This window comes from Crocuta crocuta, unplaced genomic scaffold (assembly GCF_008692635.1).
Source record: "Crocuta crocuta isolate KB4526 unplaced genomic scaffold, BGI_CrCroc_1.0 scaffold130, whole genome shotgun sequence".
Taxonomy (NCBI): Eukaryota; Metazoa; Chordata; class Mammalia; order Carnivora; family Hyaenidae; genus Crocuta; species Crocuta crocuta.
Genome location: NW_027527920.1, coordinates 9,315,533 through 9,334,634, shown reverse-complemented (window position 1 = coordinate 9,334,634; position 19,102 = coordinate 9,315,533). Strand labels below are relative to the sequence as shown.

Here is a 19,102-nt window from a genome sequence, read left to right as displayed (position 1 = left end):
CATTTTATATTCAGTTAATTGCTACAGTGGCCCTATGAAATGTAGGCCCTATGAAATACTGTAAAATATTTTTATTTTACAGAATAAAGTATGGTAAGAAAGATTGCATAATGTGTCTGTGGTCACCTAGACTATACTATAGGCACATTGCTAAGTACTTAACCTATTAAAGAAGAACTTAATCTTTTAAACCACCTTAGTAAAGGGGCGCCTGGGTGGCTTAGTCGGTTAAGCATCCGACTTTCACTTAGGTCATGATCTCGCGGTTCGTGGGTTCGAGCCCCGCATCGGGCTCTGTGCTGACTGCCAGCTCAGAGCCTGGAGCCTGTTTCAGTCTGTGACTCCCTCTCTCTCTGACCCTCCCCTGCTCACGCTGTCTCTCTATCCTAGAAATAAATAAAACATTTAAAAAAAAAAAACACCTTAGTAAAATATGGGGTTATTTTCTCCATCCATATAGTAGGTAGGGATGGAGTTAAAACGAGGTTTTTATGACTACCTCTTATGGGAAATATTTCACCCTTGAGTGATAGTTAGATAATCTTTAAAAATTTTCTACACTGTGATGCTATGATTTTTCTGTGCACATTCTTTTAGGAATACATACCTGATAGAAAGTGAGGTGGTATAGTATAGACATGTTCTCTAGGAACCCAAATCAGCTTTGCTGCTTAAAATACTTTCTTTAGAACAAATGGCATCTCCTCAGAATTACTCATTGTTATGCAAAACCATTGGCATTCTATGACCTTCTAGGACGCAAAATTACCCAGGAGACACTGGGCAATGAAGCCTATCTTAGCAGATGGCCATTTCCTGCTTGGTTCAACAGTGCTAACATGTCTAGAAGCAGGAGTTAATCTATATTGCACAATACCCTTCGTACACTTTGAAGTTTATCTCTGTATACCTTTAGTTGAAATAGCATGGACAAGGAAGACTTCTATAGGAAATGATGGTTCCTGGTTAATTGAGGACCCATATGAAAATTTCTTTTAGATGTGTTTAACTTCTGAACTACTAAGCTATATTTTCAGAGAGGTCTTATCCTTGACAGTTTGAAAACAGGCACTAGAGAGACTAATTTTCCCCTCTTCCCACAATGGCAAGGTCAGTTTTGCCAGTAATGATTGTCGTTCATTTGTCCATTTGCTAAACCATTAAGTGAGCTCTTCATTCTCCCAAATGTTTAAAACACTCATTGCCCAAATGCTGAAATTTATTATTACCTAACTTGTAAGCGTCCCCTACTTATAAAATCCTTAGTCTATGAATCCTAAGAGCAGTCTTTCCTACTCACCCCCTGCTAATAATTTTCCCTGCCTCATGTCTCTTTTTCCTTCACTGTTACTTCCAAACTGCCCTGTTGTGGAAAATGCCCTTGTTCGCCCACTGAACAGGCAATCTCCCTCAACTTCCTTGTTAACAGAATCCCAGTTTTCTTCAGAGATCAGAAGGGCATATGGTTCTGGAGAAGCTGATCACTTCTTCAATCCCAGAACATGAAACCGGATTCATTCTCAAAATGTGATCCTCACACCCCTAGATATCTGTGAGAGTGTCTCAGAGGTTCTGCTAGATCAGAAATATTTTCATAATAATAATAAGACATTATTTGCCCTTCTCTCTGTTGACATTTGCACTGATAATGCAAAAGCAATGGTGTTTAAAATGGCTAGTATCTTGGCACAAATCAGATAAATGGTACCAAATTGTACTACTAGCCCCCACGTTCTTCACTGCTATGACCTCACAGTAAAAGATAAAAATCTGGGGGGCACCTCAGTAGCTCAGACAGTTAAAGCATCCGACTTTGGCTCAGGTCATGATCTCACCATTTGTGAGTTCGAGCCATGCATCAGGCTCTCTGCTGTCAGCATGGAGCCCACTTTGGATCCCTTTCTCTCTGCCCCTCCCTTGCTTGTGTGCTCTCTCTTTGGTATTAATCTCCTTTGAATATTTGGTAGGACTCACCAGTGAAGCTATATGATCCTGGACTTTTGTTCATTGGGAGGTTTTTGATTATTTATTCAAGCTCCTTAGTAATAATTAGTTCATACTTTTTACTTCATCATGATTGAGTCTTCATAGGTTGTATGTTTCTAGGAGTTTATCCATTTCTTCCAGTTTGTCCAGTTTGTTAGCATATAATTAGTCTTAGTGGTGTCTTAGGACCGTTTGTATTTCTGTGATGTCAGTTATAACATGTCCTCTTTCATTTCTGATTTTGAGTTCTTTCTCTACCCCTGCCCCCTCCATGAGTCTAGCTAAAGTCTTGTCACTTTTGCTTATCTTTTCAGAGAAGCACATCTTCATTTCATGTGTCCTCTTTATTGTCTTTTTGAGTCTTTATTTCATTTATTTCTGCTCTAATCTTTGTTATTTCCTTCCTTCTACTAACTGTGAACTTTGTTTGTTGTTCTTTTTATATAATTCCTTCTACTTTCTGGTTTCTAGTTGTTATTTTAAGACTTTTAGTTTCTTGGGGGGCCTAGGTGGCTCAGCCAGAAGAGTATGCAACTCTTTTTTTTTTTTTTAGTGTTATTTTTGGGAGAAAGACAGGGTGTGAGTGGGGGAGTGGCAGAGAGAGAAGACACAGAATCTGAAGCAGGCTCCATGCTCTGAGCTGTTGACACACCTCAAACTCACAGGGCTTGAACTCCTAAACCGGGAGATCATGACCTGAGCCCAAGTCAGAAGCTTAACTGACTGAGCCACCCAGTGCTCTGTCTCTCTCTGTCTCTCATAGTTGAATAAATGATTTTGCTTTTGTTTTATTTTTTTTTTATGTTTTTTACTTTATTTTTGAGAGTCAGAGAGAGCGCAAGCAGGGGAGGGTCAGAGAGAGAGAGAGCGATACAGAATCCAAAGACAGGCTCCAGGCTCTGAGCTAGCTGTTGGCACAGAGCCCAAGGCAGGGCTTGAACCACGAACAGTGAGATCATGACCAGAGCCAAAATCGGACCCTTAACCGACTGAGCCATCCAGGCGCCCCAGAATAAATGTTTAAAAAAAAAAGTCTGTTTTGTCTGGTATGAGTATAGCCACTCCAGCTTTCTTTTGGTTTCCATTTGCACAGTATTTCATTTCTCAATCCTTCACTTTCAATCTGTGTGTTGTTATTATTACGTCTAAAGTGAATCTCCTTATAGGTAGCATATAGGTGAGTTTTGATTTTCCATCCATTCAGGTGCTCTGTTTCTTTCTTTTTTTTTTTTTCTTTTTAATATTTATTTACTTTTGAGAGAGAGAGAGAACAGCAGGGAATGGGCAGAGAAGGGGGGGGGAGGTGGACACAGAATCTGAAGCAAACTCCAGGCTCTCAGCTGTCAGCACAGAGCCCAACGCAGGGCTTGAACTCAGGAACCATGAGATCATGACCTGAGGTGAAGTCAGACACTCAACCAACTGAGCCACCCTAGGCGCACAAGCTGCTCGGTTTCTCTTGATTGGCAAATTTAGTCTACTTACATTTATTTAGTTAGTTAGTTAGTTAGTTAGTTATTTTTTAGTCTACTTACATTTAAAATAATTACTAATACTTTATAAGTAAGACCACTGTGTGTCAACTATACTTCAATTAAAAAAATAAATAAGGGTGCCTGTGTGACTCAGTCGATTAAGCATCCAGCTCTTGATTCTGGCTCAGGTCATGATCTCACTGTTGGTGAGATCGAGCAACGAGTCAGGCCCTACCCTACCAGTGTAGAGTCTTCTTGGAATTCTCTCTCCTTCTCTCTCTGCCCCTCCCCGGCTCATGTGTAATAAATAAATAAACTTTATTTATTTATTTTTTAAATGTTTATTTTGAGAGAGAGAGAGAGAGAGTGAGACAGAGCTCACGTGGGGGAAGGGCAGAGAGAGAAGGAGACAGAATCTGAAGCAGGCTCCAGGCTCTGAGCTGCCAGCAGAGTCTGACTCGGGGCTCGAACTCACAAACCACGAGATCATGACTCGAACCAAAGTCGGACGCCTAACCGACTGAGCCACCCAGGCGCCCCAATAAATAAGCTTTTTAAATGAATGAATGAATATAATTTTAAATAATTATATTCATTATAATTTTATAATTAAATATTATAATTATTGAGAGATATGTATAATTACTGATAGCATTTTATTGATTGTCTTGTGGAGATAACTGTAGTTCCTCTCTATTCCTTCCTTTTCTCTTACTCTTTCCTTTGTGGTTTGATGACTTTCTTTAGTAGTATGTTTATATTGCTTTCTCTTTCTCTTTTGTGTATTTACTATAGGTTTTGTTTTGAGGCTCCCATAAGGCCTACATAAAACAACCTATATCTACAACAGCCTATTTTAAGTAGATAACAAATTAAGTTTGATCCCATTCTAATGCTTAATATTTTTATTCTCCCCCTACCCAGGTTTTGTTATTGATGTCACATTTTACATCTTTTTATCTTGTGTATCCCTTAATTAAGTATTGTAATCATAGTTAATTTTCCTACTTTGGTCATTTAGCCTTTATACTAGTTTTATATAGGACTAACCCATTACTTTTACTATATATAGAAGAGAAGGGAATTCTTTCAAACTCACTGTATGAAGCCAGCATTACCTTGATACCAAAATAGACAAGGATGCCCAAGAAAAGAAAATTATGGGCCATTATCCCTGGTGAACATACATACAAAAATTCTCAACAAAATATTAGCAAACCACATTCAGCAGTTCAAAAGTATCATACACCATATCAAGTGGGATTTATTCCAGGAATGCAAAATGTCTGGAAATCAGTCAATGTTACATAACACATTAACAAAAAGAAGGGTAAAAATTATATGATCATCTCAGTAGATGACAGAAAAAGCACTTGACAAAATTCAATGTCCACTTATAATAAAAACTCTCAACAAAGTGGGTATAGAGGGAACATACCTCAACATAAGAAAAATGTGCCAAGCTCTTAGCCAGCTTTTCTCTTAAGATCAGGAACAAGACAAGGATGCCCACTCTTGCCTCTTTCATTCAACATGGTATTATTGGATGTCCTAGCGAGAGCAATTATGTAAGAAAAAGAAAGAAAGACCTCCAAATTGGAAAGGAGGAAGTAAAACTGTCTGTATTTGCAAATGACGTATTTATAGAAGACCCTAAAGATTCTATTAAAAAACTGTTAAAACTAATAAATGAATTCACTGAAGTTGCAGGATACAAAATCATTACAAAAAACTTATGTTTCTATACATTAATAACAAAATATCAGAAAGAAATTTAAGAAAAATCCCATTTACGATTGTATAAAAAGGAATGAATTAGCTAGGGCTAAATTTAACAAAGGAAACAAGAGACCTATATATTGAAAACTACAAGACATTAATGAAAGAAATGAAGGACGACGCAAATAAATGGAAAGATACTTCATGTTTATAGATTGGAAGAAACAGGATCATTAAAATGTCCATACTACCCAATGCAGTCTACAGATTCAGTGCAATCACTATCAAAATTACAGTGGCATTTTTCACAGAATTAGGATAATCTTAAAATTTGTGTGGAACCACAAAAGACCCCAAACAGCCAGAATGATCTTGAGAAAGAACAAAGCTGGAGGCATCCTGCTCTCTGATTTTTAAAAATTTTTAATGTTTATTTTTATTTTTTTTAATGTTTTATTTATTTCTGAGAGAGAGAGAGACAGCACGAGCAGGGGAGGGTCTGAGAGAGAGGGAGACACAGAATCTAAAGCAGGCTCCAGGCTCTGAGCTAGCTGTCAGCACAGAGCCCGACGTGGGGCTTGAACCCACAAACCGGGAGATCATGACCTGAGCCAAAGTCACACACTTAACCAACTGAGGCACCCAGGTGCCCCTATTTTTATTTTTGAGAGAGAAGAAGGGCGTGAGCAGAGGAGGAGCAGAGAGGGAGACACAGAATCTGAGCAGACTCCAAGCTGTCAGCACAGAGCCCAACACGGAGCTCAAACTCACGAACCACGAGATCAGGACCTAAGCCAAAGTGAGATGCTTAACCAACTGAGTCACTCAGGCGCCCCTCATGCTCCCTGATTTTAAACTGAATTACAGAGCTACAGTAATTAAAACAGAATGGTATTGGCCTAGAAACAGTAGATCAGTGGAACAGAATAGAGAGGCCAGAAATAAGCATATATAGGCAATTAATATATGACAAAGGAGCCAAGAATATGCAATGGAGAAAGGGCAGTCTCTTAAATAAACAGTGTTGGGAAGAATGGACAGCTACATGTAAAGGAATGAAACTTGAACACCATCTTACAACATACATAAATATTAACCCCAAATGGATTAAAGACTTGGACTTGAAACCATAAAACTCCTAGATGGTAACAGAGGCAGTAAGTTCCTTGATATAGGTATTGGTAATGATTTTTTTTAATCTGACACCAAAAGCAACAAAAAGAAAAACAAATGGGACTACATCAAAATAAAAAGCTTCTGCACAGCAAAGGAAACCATCAACAAAATGAAAGACAATCTGCTAAATGGGAGAAGATACTTGTAAAGCATATATGATAGGGGGTTAATACCCAAAATATATGAAGAATTCATGGAACTCAGCAGAAAAATTAAAAAGTTGTAAAACTGGGCAGAAGACCTGAATAGACATTTTCCCAAAGAAGACATACAAATGGGCAAAGGTATATAAAAAGATGTTCAATTCAACATCATTAATCATCAGGGAAGTAGAAATCAAAACCACACAGAGATCTTAGTTCACACATGTTAGAATGGCTATCACCGAACCAACAAGGAATAACAAATATTGGTTAGGAAGTGGAAAAAAGTTCACTGTTGGTGGGAAAGAAGTAAATGGGTGCAGCCAGCATGCAAAACATTATGAGGTTCCTCAAAAAAATAAAAATAAAACTATGTGACCCAGCAATTTCACTTCTAGGTATTTATCTGAAGAAAACAAAATCACCAAAAGATATATGTACCCTCATGTTTACTGCAACATTATTTACAGTGGCCAAGATATGGAAACAATCTAAGAGTCCATCAGTGGGAAAATGGATAAAGAAGACATGGGGTATATATACAATGGGATGTTATTCATCCACAAAAAATAATTAAATCATGCCATTTTCATGTGTCTACTATACTTAAATAAAAAACAAAAAGTCAACCATTAAAAAACAGTGGGGGGAAATCTTGTCATTTGTGACAACATGAATGGGACCTTCAGGGCATTGTGCTAAGTGAAGAAGTAAGTTAGAGAAAGACAAATACCACATGATCTGTCTTACATATGGAACCTTAAAGCTCAAGGGTGCCTGGGTGTCTCAAGTCATTTGAGCATCCAACTTCGGCTCAGGTCATGATCTCACTGTCCGTGGGTTCAAGCCCTGTGTTGGGCTGTCTACTGACAGCTAGCTCAGAGCCTGGAGCCTGTGTCTCCCTCTCTGTCCCTACCCTGCTTGTGCTCTGTCTCTCTCTGCCTCTCAAAAATAAATAAACATTTAAAAAATAAATAAAAAATAAAGCTCAAAACAGAGAACAGATTAGCAATTGCCAGAGACTGGGAGTAGTAGTAGGGGTGGGAGAAATGAATGCAGGAGGTCAAGAGGTTTAAAAAAAATTCTTATAAAGACAGTTTCTTTTTGAAATATCTTTATGTATATAAAGGCACCTGTGTCACTCAGTTAGTTAAGCCTCCAACTCCTTTTTTTTTTTTTTTTTTAATGTTTTTAATTTTAGAGGAGGACAGAGAGCACGAGCCGGGAACAGTTTGTGAGATCATGACCAGAGTTGAAATCAAGAGTAGGACACTTAACCAACTGAGCCACCTAGGCACCCCCTAAGTGTCTAACTCTTGATTTCAGCTCAGGTCATGATCCCTCACTTCGTGAGATCAACCCCCACATTGGGCTCTGCACTGACAGAGTGGAGCCTGGTTGGGATTGTCTGTCTCCCTTTCTCTCTGCCCCTCCCCTACTTGCACACATGCTCTATCTCTCGAAAGTAAATAAACATTTTAAAAAGTCTTTATTGCATACTAATGGTATCTCATCTTTTGAATTCATGTCCTTTTGTATATTTTTAATGTTTATTTTTGAAAGAGAGAGAGCATGCGTGCAAGCAGGGGAGGGGCAGAGAGAGGGAGACACAGAATATGAAGCAGGCTCTAGGTTCTGAGCTGTCAGCACAGAGCCCGAAAACGTTGGTCTCAAACCCATCAGCCATGAGATCATGACCTGAGCTGAAGTCAGAAACTCATCTGACTGAGGCACCCAGGTGCCCATCTCCTTTTGTATTCTATGTGACAAAACGGGAGGTACAGGTAGAGCAATTGTAACTGAGTTGCAAGCTGACCTAACCTGTTTTTTTGTGGAATGTCATTTTTATATGAAAGAACAACTGACAGGATAGTTATTCAGAGTTGGGCATTTGGCAGACATTTTCTTAAAAATAAATGAAATGATCCTGTTACTCCAAGGAAGACAGTTGACACTCTTTGTTATTAATGGTAAAATATGAGTTTCAAGCAAACATTACAATTTTGGAAAATTTGCATCTGCCCCATCTGCCCCCTATCAAGTTTGACAGCCTCCCAGTACTTAAAGGGTTTTCTGATAAGCTCAGAGGCAGTATCAACAAATATGACTTTTTTATATTAATAGAATGTCAGTATTTGAAAGAGCTGTATAATTCATTGAACCAGTACTCTCCAAATGACTAATATAAGATGTGAAAAATCATGCATGGGTAAAAGAAGCATTCACAGTACTAGACAGACCAATGGATTGTAATGTAACAGAGTACAGAAGGTTCAGTGATATAGTTTCAGATTCCACATTGCCCCTAACCTTTAAGAACTATGATTTGCTCAGTTTTGGTGTCCTCAAAGAAAAGTCACAATTATCTGAAAAGAATACATATATGAAATCTTTGTAAGGCCAGTTTTCTTTATGTAGTTCAACACATTTTACCAGCAGATTGAATGCAAAAACAGGCTTGAGAATCTAGCTGTCTTCTATTAAACCAGCCATTGAGGAGATTTGCAAAATGTAAATCAGTGCCAATGCTCTTTTTATCCCTTTCTTTTGAAAAATTATAGCTATTTTTATTTAAAATGTTATATATATTCGTACATAATAAATTTTCTAATAATTTTCTCATAATAATTTTCTAATTATTAATTAATAGTTGTAATAAATAATGCAGAGAGATCTCATGTACCCTTTAACTAGTTTCCCCCAATGGTAACACCTTGCAGAGCTATTGTACAGTATCACAACAGGGATATTGATATTAATGCAGTCTACCTATCTTATTAAGATTTCCCCGTTTTACATGTGCACACTTGTATATGTTTGTGTGTGTGTGTATTTAGCTTAGTGCAGTTTTATCACATGTGTAAGCTTGGGTATTTACCACATAGTCAAAATCCACACAGAACATCTCCATCACTACATGGATCCCTTGTTGTCCTTCCTAATCATACTCTGTTCTCTTACCTGCCTCCACCCCTTCCTCCTGGCCACTACTAATCTGTTCTTATGTATCTCTTTTTTTTATCATTTCAAAATCATTAGTTGTTTTAAATAAGTTAATTAATACATGTTAAATCCTTCACTTTTTAAAAAAATTAATGTTTATTTATTTTTGAGGACGAGAGAACTGAGCGTGAGCGAAGGAGGGTCAGGGAGAGAGGGAAACACAGAATCCCAAACCGGCTGCAGACAGCAGGCTCCAGGCTCCCAGCTGTCAGCACTGAGCCAGACTCAGGGTTCAAACTGACAAACCGTAAGATCATGACCTGAGCTGAAGTCGGACGCCTAACCAACTGAGCCACCCAGGGGCTCTATTCACTTTTAATTTCTAATACAGGAAATATCAATTGATAAAGCTTGCATAAATAAAAGCTCTGTAAGGTTCTCCATTTTTAAGACTAGCAAGGTTTCCCAAGACCAAAATGTTTAAGAACAGCTGGCTTGAAGCAGGGGGAATCATTTTCGTTTCTCCTTCCCAAGCTACTACAGAACAAGATATGGTTTGTGATATCTCAATTTAGAATTCTCATGTTTTCTCATAGGACTGTCAATATGAATGATGATTAGATTCTTTAGTACAGTTTGGCCCATCCATGATATAGGTTAAATTGAGACTTTTCTACTGACATCTGTGGTTCTGAATGATTCAGTTTTCTAATACACCAGGCTTTAGCTTCTAGTGTATTCACTATTTGGTCTGTGGGTTATTTTTCATTTATTTGCTTGTTTGTTTTTGTATCCTATGGGGGTAAGAGAATGGAGTAGAGATGACAAGCTCCAGCCCTGATTTTTTAGGAAATGAGTATGTGAAAGGAGGTAAGAATTGTGTTCAGGAGAGGAAGTAGTTGCAGCCAGAGAATAAATTTTTCTCATTCTTTATTCTTGAAAAACTAATTCTAATGCTTCCCTTGGAACAGTACAGGAATGGGAGGGATCATCAACCTTCTGTGGAAAAAAAAATCATTTCAGAGCTAGTACTTAGGTCCCTATCATCACTCATCAGCTGCAAAGTTAATAGCTTTGCTGAAGGAAAATGTGGTGAATTTCAAGCAGGCAGGAGATTGTAGAGTGAGAAGACTTAGAAGAGCAGAATAGATGCTTCTTTCAGCAAAAACCTTTGCCACAGTAATGGGACACTACCATGTGATTTGTGTTATGCATTGATTTCATTTATGAGATTTTTTTCCTTTGTTACATTTCCAGCATAATATATCCATTCCCACACACTAAGAATTTAGACAGGCTTGAGTATTAGGATTGTTTGATCTGCTATTTCCTCTTTACCCTAAGAGATCTTTCTAGTTTGAGCCTGAGACTCTATTATGATCGTTGCAGGAGAGCTCCCTGTGTCTAGTCTTGTAGTCTTCAAATTATATGTTCACTTGCACTTGAATTTTCTGCTACAAACTGGAACAGCCTCCACTGCTGACCTTGACCAGGTGCTGATTGGTTAAAATTGAGTGCTAAAGTAAGTCTTCTGTGAATAACAGAATACATACCTTCAAAGAACTGTTTGATGTCTGATTTTGGTGCCAGCTACTACGTCTTTTTTTTTTTTTTTTTCACTGTTTTCCTCCTTGCCTTCTGCTACAAGATATCTTGGAAATTAACCAGAGAGTTACGATCGAATTCTTTTTCAAGGCAAGCTTAAATGGAATCTGGGAACTCAGCAGATATGCAGCTTCTTCTTTCTTTGTTTCTTCCTTCCCTCCTTCTTCCAAGAGGCAGGCTCAGAGTGTTGGAAAAGGAAGTGATTTCCTCCTTCACTAACACTTAAATGTTGTGTTGTGTTGTGATTTACTTAGGATATTCTATTGCATTGTGTTAAGAGCTTTGTGAAAAGGAGGAATTCACTTGCTCTGTAATTTTGACCAATCGGACTCATGGAAACAAGCAATTACTGAACTTTGAGGATAAGCAAAGATAAACCTTAATTATTTTTCTTAAAATTTTTTAATGTTTTATTTATTTCTGAGAGAGCTTAAAAAAATACAGTAAATTTATTTTATCTCAAAATCTCAGTCAACAGGAGGCAGTTCAAATAACTGAGGATTTTTTCTTTGTATTTTAATTTGAGAAACAACACAATAAATTGATAAATAGGATTTTAAATAAGTACCTGTTCTTTATAATAACCTACAATAAAAATTTTGCGAGCAAATCAAGTTTTATAGGGGGAGTACTTACATGTTTATCCATGAATAAGGAACCTATATTACTATTAGCATTGCTGATGCTGAGTCACTGTAAAATCTTGAAAGACCTTTGGAATTATCAGGGAAAGAGAACATGTTATTAATACAGTATTTGTAATATTTGTTATATTTGACAGGGGCTCAGTGAGTTAAGCATCCAACTCTTCATTTTGGCTCAGGTCATGATCTCATAGTTTCATGAGTTTGAGCCCTGCATCCAGCTCAGTGCTGACATAGTGGAGCCTGCTTGGGATTCTCCCTCTTTCTGCCCTCCCCCTGCCCCATACACGCTTTCTCTAAATAAGCTTAAAAAAATATTTGGTGACATTCTACTTTTTACATGATCTTATCCAATCATTCTGAATCTGAACACTTATCTAACCATTATCTCCAGTTATCTTTCATTCTTGGATAAAGGGAGTTTCTTAGAGTTACTGCAGTTATCGGTAGAGGCAACTTCCTTTCTGCCATTTGACTGTGAAGGGAAGATATCAGACTCCTATCTGTGAAGGGGAAAGGGAAGGATCTGTCCCAAATATTTCTTTGCTGCATTTTCTACCCCCCAAATTATATTGCAGCCTTGAAATTTTTCTTCCATCAGTGCCTCTCTTGTGTGGGAGGCAGCTGAAGGCAGTGTATAATTACTTCTTGTGGGGAGATTAATGGCTCTGGCCTTTCTTTATTCTCTCCAGTTCTCATTTCTGCGTCACCTGCCTATCAGCACTTAGATCTCTAATAGGTGCTATTAAGACTAATATCTAAAGGTGAAATGAAAAGTATCATTAAAAGGTAAAGGACATGAAATGCTGGGAAACTTCAGATATTTCCATCTTTAAATCCTCTCTTTTCAAGTTTTAATTTTGTTTCGTTTGTGTCCCCATTCATGGAGTCCAGGAGCCAGGTTGGCACTCCTTAGCATTTCATAGACTAAGAACTGACCCAGGTTTTCTTGTTGTTGTAGTTATTAAGGTATTTAATGACCTTAACTTTTTATATTCCTGTTACTTAATTTTCCCTCCTGGCCCCAGTCTCCTGACAATTCCTGCTCTTGTATTCCACAAATGTGGGAAAGCTGGCAAAAAGAAGTCCTTTTCTGATTTTTATCCTCTCCTAGAGAGTGGTAAATGAAGCTGTGTTTGTTCCAGTGAATAGTAGAATATGAAATCCCATAAAGCCACCTCGGTTATTAGATGAATATCACAGAGCTGCTTATTATACAGTATGGCTTAATGTAGATTATAGATGTGACCAAATGGTAATTAGCAGAGCTAGAGCTGTAATTAAACATTATTGTGCTGCTCTGTGATTTCTCCTCAGATTTCTGTTGCAAAGTAGGAAACTGAATAGTTCCAAATCCATAGGTGGATTTCTTCACTTCTCCCCACCCCCTAAAATTTCTTTTAATTAATTAACTGACTAAATAAAGTTATCCTCACACAAACAGAGATCCTGAATTGTACTTAGTACCTCTTATCAGTAAGAGTAGTTTGGTGCATATACATGCCAATTGGCTCTTCGTATATTAGTTTTATTATTCTAACTAATGAGTTCAGCTAAATTCCTTCTCTCCACGTGTTCTGTAGCAGGGTTTAATTGGCAAACTAAATGAAACGGGTGTCTCCTACTTACACATCTTAGATCTTGTTTTCAGGATCTGTCAGTATAGTGGCTTTATATACAGTGTTAGTAGTTTCTTTTCTCCCTGGTCTCCCATGAGCAGTGAATAACCTAGCATGAAATGAAACTACTTCTAGAAAACAGCTGTCCTTGAGACCTGAGAGAGAGAGAGTGTGTGCGTGCACGCTCATGTGTAGGTGACTCCCTGGGGACCTATCACCCTCTGTGCTTGAAATTGCTGCCTTAGCAATGGAACAGGTTAGTAACAGGATATGGTCATGTGAGTCAATGAGACCATTCGGAGAAGTGACCTAAAGACCTAGGCTAATCCCTTAAAGAGGACCTTGCAGGAATTTCTCTCGCTAGTAGAAGAATGGTACAGGGAAGAAACCAAACTTGGAGCACTTGGGTGTCTCAGTCAGTTAAGTGTCTGACTCTTGATCTCAGCCCAGGTCATGATCTCATGGTTTGTAGGATCAAGTCCCATGAAGAAGAGAGAACAAAACCCTAAGCAAAGGAAATGCACATACTGATGATGAATTGTTTTTGTCTCAGTTCTTCCCCAGAGGAAAAAATAGAAAAACAGAGGTGTGAGGCTAAGAGTAAAGATGATCTGTATACTCTGTAATTTTCCCTTTTTAGTAATTCTCAAGGATAAAATCTCCAAGGAACTTTGTTTCCAAAGAGTTATTAGCTACTTTCTTGAAGCATTCTTGAAAGGACTTGATGTTAGAGCCAGATTCCAGCCATACACAGGGGTAGTAGAGAGTTGAACTTACCTTTTCTGTATTTTTACCTTCAAATCTGTGCATAGAAAATTTAGTCTTTTAGGAATCTACCACATCCCAGGAAGATTGCCAAATTAAATGATCAATGCCTGATTTTCAAGAGGGCAAAAAGAAGAAAAAAAGCCCTTCAGCATTGACCATAATACAAAAAATTCATTATATGGGCTTCAACTTTCATTTTATGAGAAAGGTGGAATTAGGGAAGTGCAGAGGTGGAGTGCATGCCAGGCAGACAAGGATAATGTTTTGGCAACTTTTCAGGGACCAGAATTAATCAATATCTGTGTTCTAGTATTCAGTGGACTCTGACAGGGATGATTCACAAGTAACAGTGACCTCTAAGTCAAGAAGTCAGAGCTAACTGTGAGAGTAGATATAGTACCCAGATCTCTGCTTCTAGAGTAGTATCTGAGGCCAGAAAGGTGTGTGCATGCAAGCATGTGTGTGTGTGTACACGCATGTGTTAGAGTGGTGGGTTATAGGTATAACAGTGGTCATTCAGTAAACTGTTTCAGAACCAGAGTTCTTTTGGAGAACTATCCAGCATCTTGGATTGTGGGTGCATATATGGCATCTGTTGAAGGAGTACATTCAAACTAGACTAAAACAAAAAATCTTTCATAATGGGAAGAGGGTCTCAATCCTTGATTCTCATTTTCTAGGTCTGCTGACTGGTATATTTAATCTTTAAGGTGTGTGTGAATTGAGAGCTTTTGCATATGTAGGACACCATGTTCCATTAGGATTTGGGCACTTTAGACTCAGGGTACTTTGTCAGTCTGATAAATGCTAGGATTTAAAGAGTTAAAGGATTATCACCCTCTATATTACAACTTTTAACTCTGGATATGTTGAATTCTTGGTTTCTACGTAATTGCATTCTTGTGAGAGATTCTAGTTTTAAAAATTTTTTTAATACTTATTTTTGAGAGAGAGAGACAGAGTGTGAGTGGGGGAGGGGCAGAGAGAGAGGGAGACACAGAATCTGAAACAGGCTCCAGGCTCTGAGCCATCAGCACAGAGCCCAACATGGAAAGCTTGAATTTGGGAACAGAGAGATAGTGACATAGGCCAAGGTCAGATGTGTAACCGACTGAGCCACCCAGGTGCCCTGAGGTTCTAGTTTTAGAGGTAGATTGCTGTTTCTTGTGTTCACCTATTTCTGTCTGTGCATGTGTGTAATCAACTTCACCTACATACTGCCATGAATAGGCTTCTGGATCATAATAGCACCTGCTGTTTCTTACAGATAAATTTGATGTTAGATTCATGCTCCAAAATGCCATTCTTATTAACCAGTTGCTATTATAATCTCTAAGTGTTAGAAACCTCCTTCAAGTTGCACCTAGTCCTCCTATAACTTTTAAGTAGGTGTCCTTCTAGCTAAAGATGAGTTAAGGTTCTAGTCTTCCTGAAGCGACATTCCTGGGATCTCGCTATTTCTCTCCTTTATCCCTACCAGTATTCTTGGATTTTATACCTGATGAATGAATTATTGTCGAATGACAGATTGGTAGGAAACATAGTGGTGGCAGTAGAACATGCCTCAGAATCCTTTTCTTTCTCCTCAATCTGTGTGCTCTTTTACTGTTGAAATCTGGACCTGGTTTTCTATCACTGGAGATTTTTAAATGAGACAAGATTTTTTAAAAATATAATTTTTTAAGAGTTTATTGTCAAGTTGGTTTCCATATAACGCCCAGTGCTCATCCCCACAAGTGCCCTCCTCCATGTTAAAAATAAAATTTATTGTCAAGTTGGCTACATATAGTGTATACAGTGTGCTCTTGGTTTTGGGGGTAGATTTCCGTGATTCATCATTTACATACAACACCCAGCGCTCATCCCAACAAATGCCCTCTTCAATGCTCATCACCCCTTTTCCCCCTTCCCCGCTCCCCACCACCATCAACCCTCAGTTTATTCTTTGTGTTTAACAGTTTCATGGTTTGCTTCCCTCTCTGTTTGAAACTATTTCCCCTTTCCTTCCCCCACATTTTTTAATACACTTTAGCTAAGCACAGTTTATGAGGAAAATCATTAATGAGAAGTAGGGCTTCTCCTACCATAGGGTGTGCTTATATAAACCGCTAGATTTGTAGTGGTATAATGTGCTAGAACTTGAAAGGAAGGATCAAAGTCTTATATTTAGAGCTTTCCACAGTGGCAGGAATGAATGTTGGACTAGATTAAATATAAAGAAGGTATTTATTTCCTCTAAATGTTCTCTCTGCAACTCAGCTACTACTTTCTCTTTCCCTACAGATGGAGTCCCCTGTCTCTACACCAGCAGTGCTGCCACTGCACCTTTTGGTACCAGTGGTCAATAATGACATCTCATCCCCCTGTGAGCAGATCATGGTTCGTACCCGATCAGTTGGGGTCAACACATGTGATGTGGCTCTAGCTACAGAGCCTGAGTGCCTGGGCCCCTGTGAACCTGGGACAAGCGTCAACCTCGAGGGCATCGTGTGGCAGGAAACAGAAGATGGTAAGTGCTGTGTGTGGCTTTTCCTATCCCTTCTCAACCTGCTTCTGCCAACAGGGGCTTAATCGTAAACAGCACCAACTATTTATTAGGAGTCTCAAGTGACCATTGTTTGCTAGTGACAGCTACCTAGAAGATCGCAGCAAACTTCTTAGTAAAATCGCACAGCTTCTAAAGATTGCCAATTTGTTTGTTTAAAGTTTATTTATTTATTTTGAGAGAGAGACAACAGGAGCAGGGGAGGAGCAGAGAGAGAGAGAGAGAGAGAGAGAGAGAGAGAGAGAGAATCCCAAGCAGACTCCACTGATGTGGGCTCAATGCTGCGAACAATGAGATCATGACCTGAGCTGAAATCAAGAGTGGACGCTTAACCCACTGATTTGTTAAGTGCTGGCCAGGTACTTCACAGAGTGTCTCTACTCTCCATACTCCTCTTTATCATTTTATATGGGAGAACTGGAGTGTAAATGAACTTCGGGTCAGGCTTCAAGGGAAAAAGGTAATAAAAGGACAGCTGTGGGAGTCAAGGAAATGGAAAACAGTCACTCTTAAATTGACTTAGTGTTGGCTCATTGAATATGCAACTCTTGCCTTTTTTAACACCTGGAGGTACAGCCAGCTCCTTCCCACTGGTTGCCTCATTGCCCAGCCACCCACGTCACTTCATACATCTGTCACTTAGTACAGATTTTATAGGCCTAGGCAACAGGGAAATGTTTACATGGTCTTGTTTTCAGGCATCCACTAAGCAGTTGGCTCACTGCAGGGTGCTTCTGCCTCAGGCTACCATCCAGACTTCTTGTATGTTCCATTTGCCCCTGAGAACAGAGTCTATTCTATTTTGGAAGTTCATAAACCTGAAAAATAGTTGTGTAAAGGGACTTGACCAGGTATTTCTGATCCCTTGGTACCATCTGTGGCAATTTGGTTTCAGCACATAGATTTTTTTTTTTATAAAGATTCCAAGCTCTTGTCAAAGTATGTGTGGTTTATAGAGAATGGGCCTCAGAGTCCCATCAGATCCCTGCATCAGTAACCAGACTTTCAAAGCATCCCCACTCTGGAGTTTAGAGGCCCAGAGGAGCACAGCTCATTATCTCTAATTATTATAAGCTGTCTTGTCAGTTTGCCGGTGGAAATTCAAGCATTTCATTCTGGTCATTCTAATCAAAGTCTTTTCCTCTGAATATTTTGTTGTGATTCAGTATTTATTTAAAGTCTGTCATGCAGTAGGCGTTGATGTAATACAGGTTAAGAATTCTGTTTTTGGCTTTCTCATTGATAACAGTATAGTAAAGCTTCAGCTTTCAGAATAACATTGCTGAGAAGTTTTATTGTGTGCCTGAGACCATAATGCCAACAACAACAACAAAATTCTATTGTGTTAGAAACTAATGCAGAGACAGTGGAGAAAGGGGTTGATTCTAGAAGTTGACGCTGGATCTGTGTATTCAGTATACAATCTGGAAATCACAGTGGCTATCTCTAATTTTGAAAATGTCATCTGCCTATGGCCAAACGTCTGAACAGCCACAGTCTGGAATGACAAACATACCCAGACCACAGCTGTATGACACCAAGCAGCCTTTGGGGCCTATTTTCTCAATATATTAAAGATAGAAGACATCAATTTCCTGCCAGTTTATTCTATCTATCTTTATGATGGTGACTTTTCTCCAAGGGTAAGATGCTTTTCATATATATTAACCTGATGAAAACTTTGTAAGAATATGAGGCGCTCTTTCACTCTCCTGAGAACAGTGGATACCTTTTTTATCTGAGAATCCCTGTTCTCCCTCCCTGCCAAGGGGATGGTAGCACAGGTTGTTTGTTTGTTTTTTAATTTTTTGCTCCAAAAAGCTCTCTCATTGTCCCTGGCAGCTTATTACCAGGCTCCCCTGTTTTACATTTTGAATGCACCCTGCATTTTATTTCACAGTAGTTATCACCGTTTGCAATTTTATATAATTATATTTTTCTATTGATGTCTATCTCTTCCACTGTTTTAGAATTCTGTGAACCCAGGGACTTTGTTTTGCTCACCATTGAATATCTAATACTTAACACTTGGCATCTATATAGTAGGCCCTCAAAAATATTGATTTGAGTGAATAAATGCTACATCTAGTTGTCATTTCTAGATCTGTGTTAATAGACATTATAATATTGTTTGAACACAGAAACCATATCAAATACTTTACAAAACTCTAGACCTCTGAAACTCAGAATAAATACTATTGTCACCAGGTTTGCGATCACTCATTTATAGCTATAAGATTTTTTTGATGTTTTATTTAATTCTGAGAGAGAGAGAGTAAGCAGGGGAGGGTCAGAGAGAGAGAGGGAGACACAGAATCTGAAAGAGGCTCCAGGCTCTGAGCTAGCTGTCAGCACAGAGCCCAATGCGGGGCTCGAACCCATGAACTGTGAGATCATGACCTGAGCCAAAGTCAGACACTTAACCAACTGAGTCACCCAGGCACCCCTATCTATAAGATTTTTAATTCTCCTACATTTT

At 38.6% G+C, this 19,102-nt stretch overlaps 1 protein-coding gene across 2 annotated transcripts in view; it reads left to right on the top strand.

Annotated features, from left to right (window-relative positions):
• The window catches only part of ZNF609 (zinc finger protein 609), a 181,409-nt gene that overhangs the window by 109,675 nt on the left and 52,632 nt on the right, over positions 1–19,102 (top strand). For both annotated transcript variants that reach the window (XM_077747205.1, XM_077747197.1), the window contains exon 2: positions 16,362–16,587. In XM_077747205.1, coding sequence (XP_077603331.1) covers positions 16,362–16,587 — 226 coding nt within the window. The remainder of the gene's footprint in view (positions 1–16,361; positions 16,588–19,102) is intronic.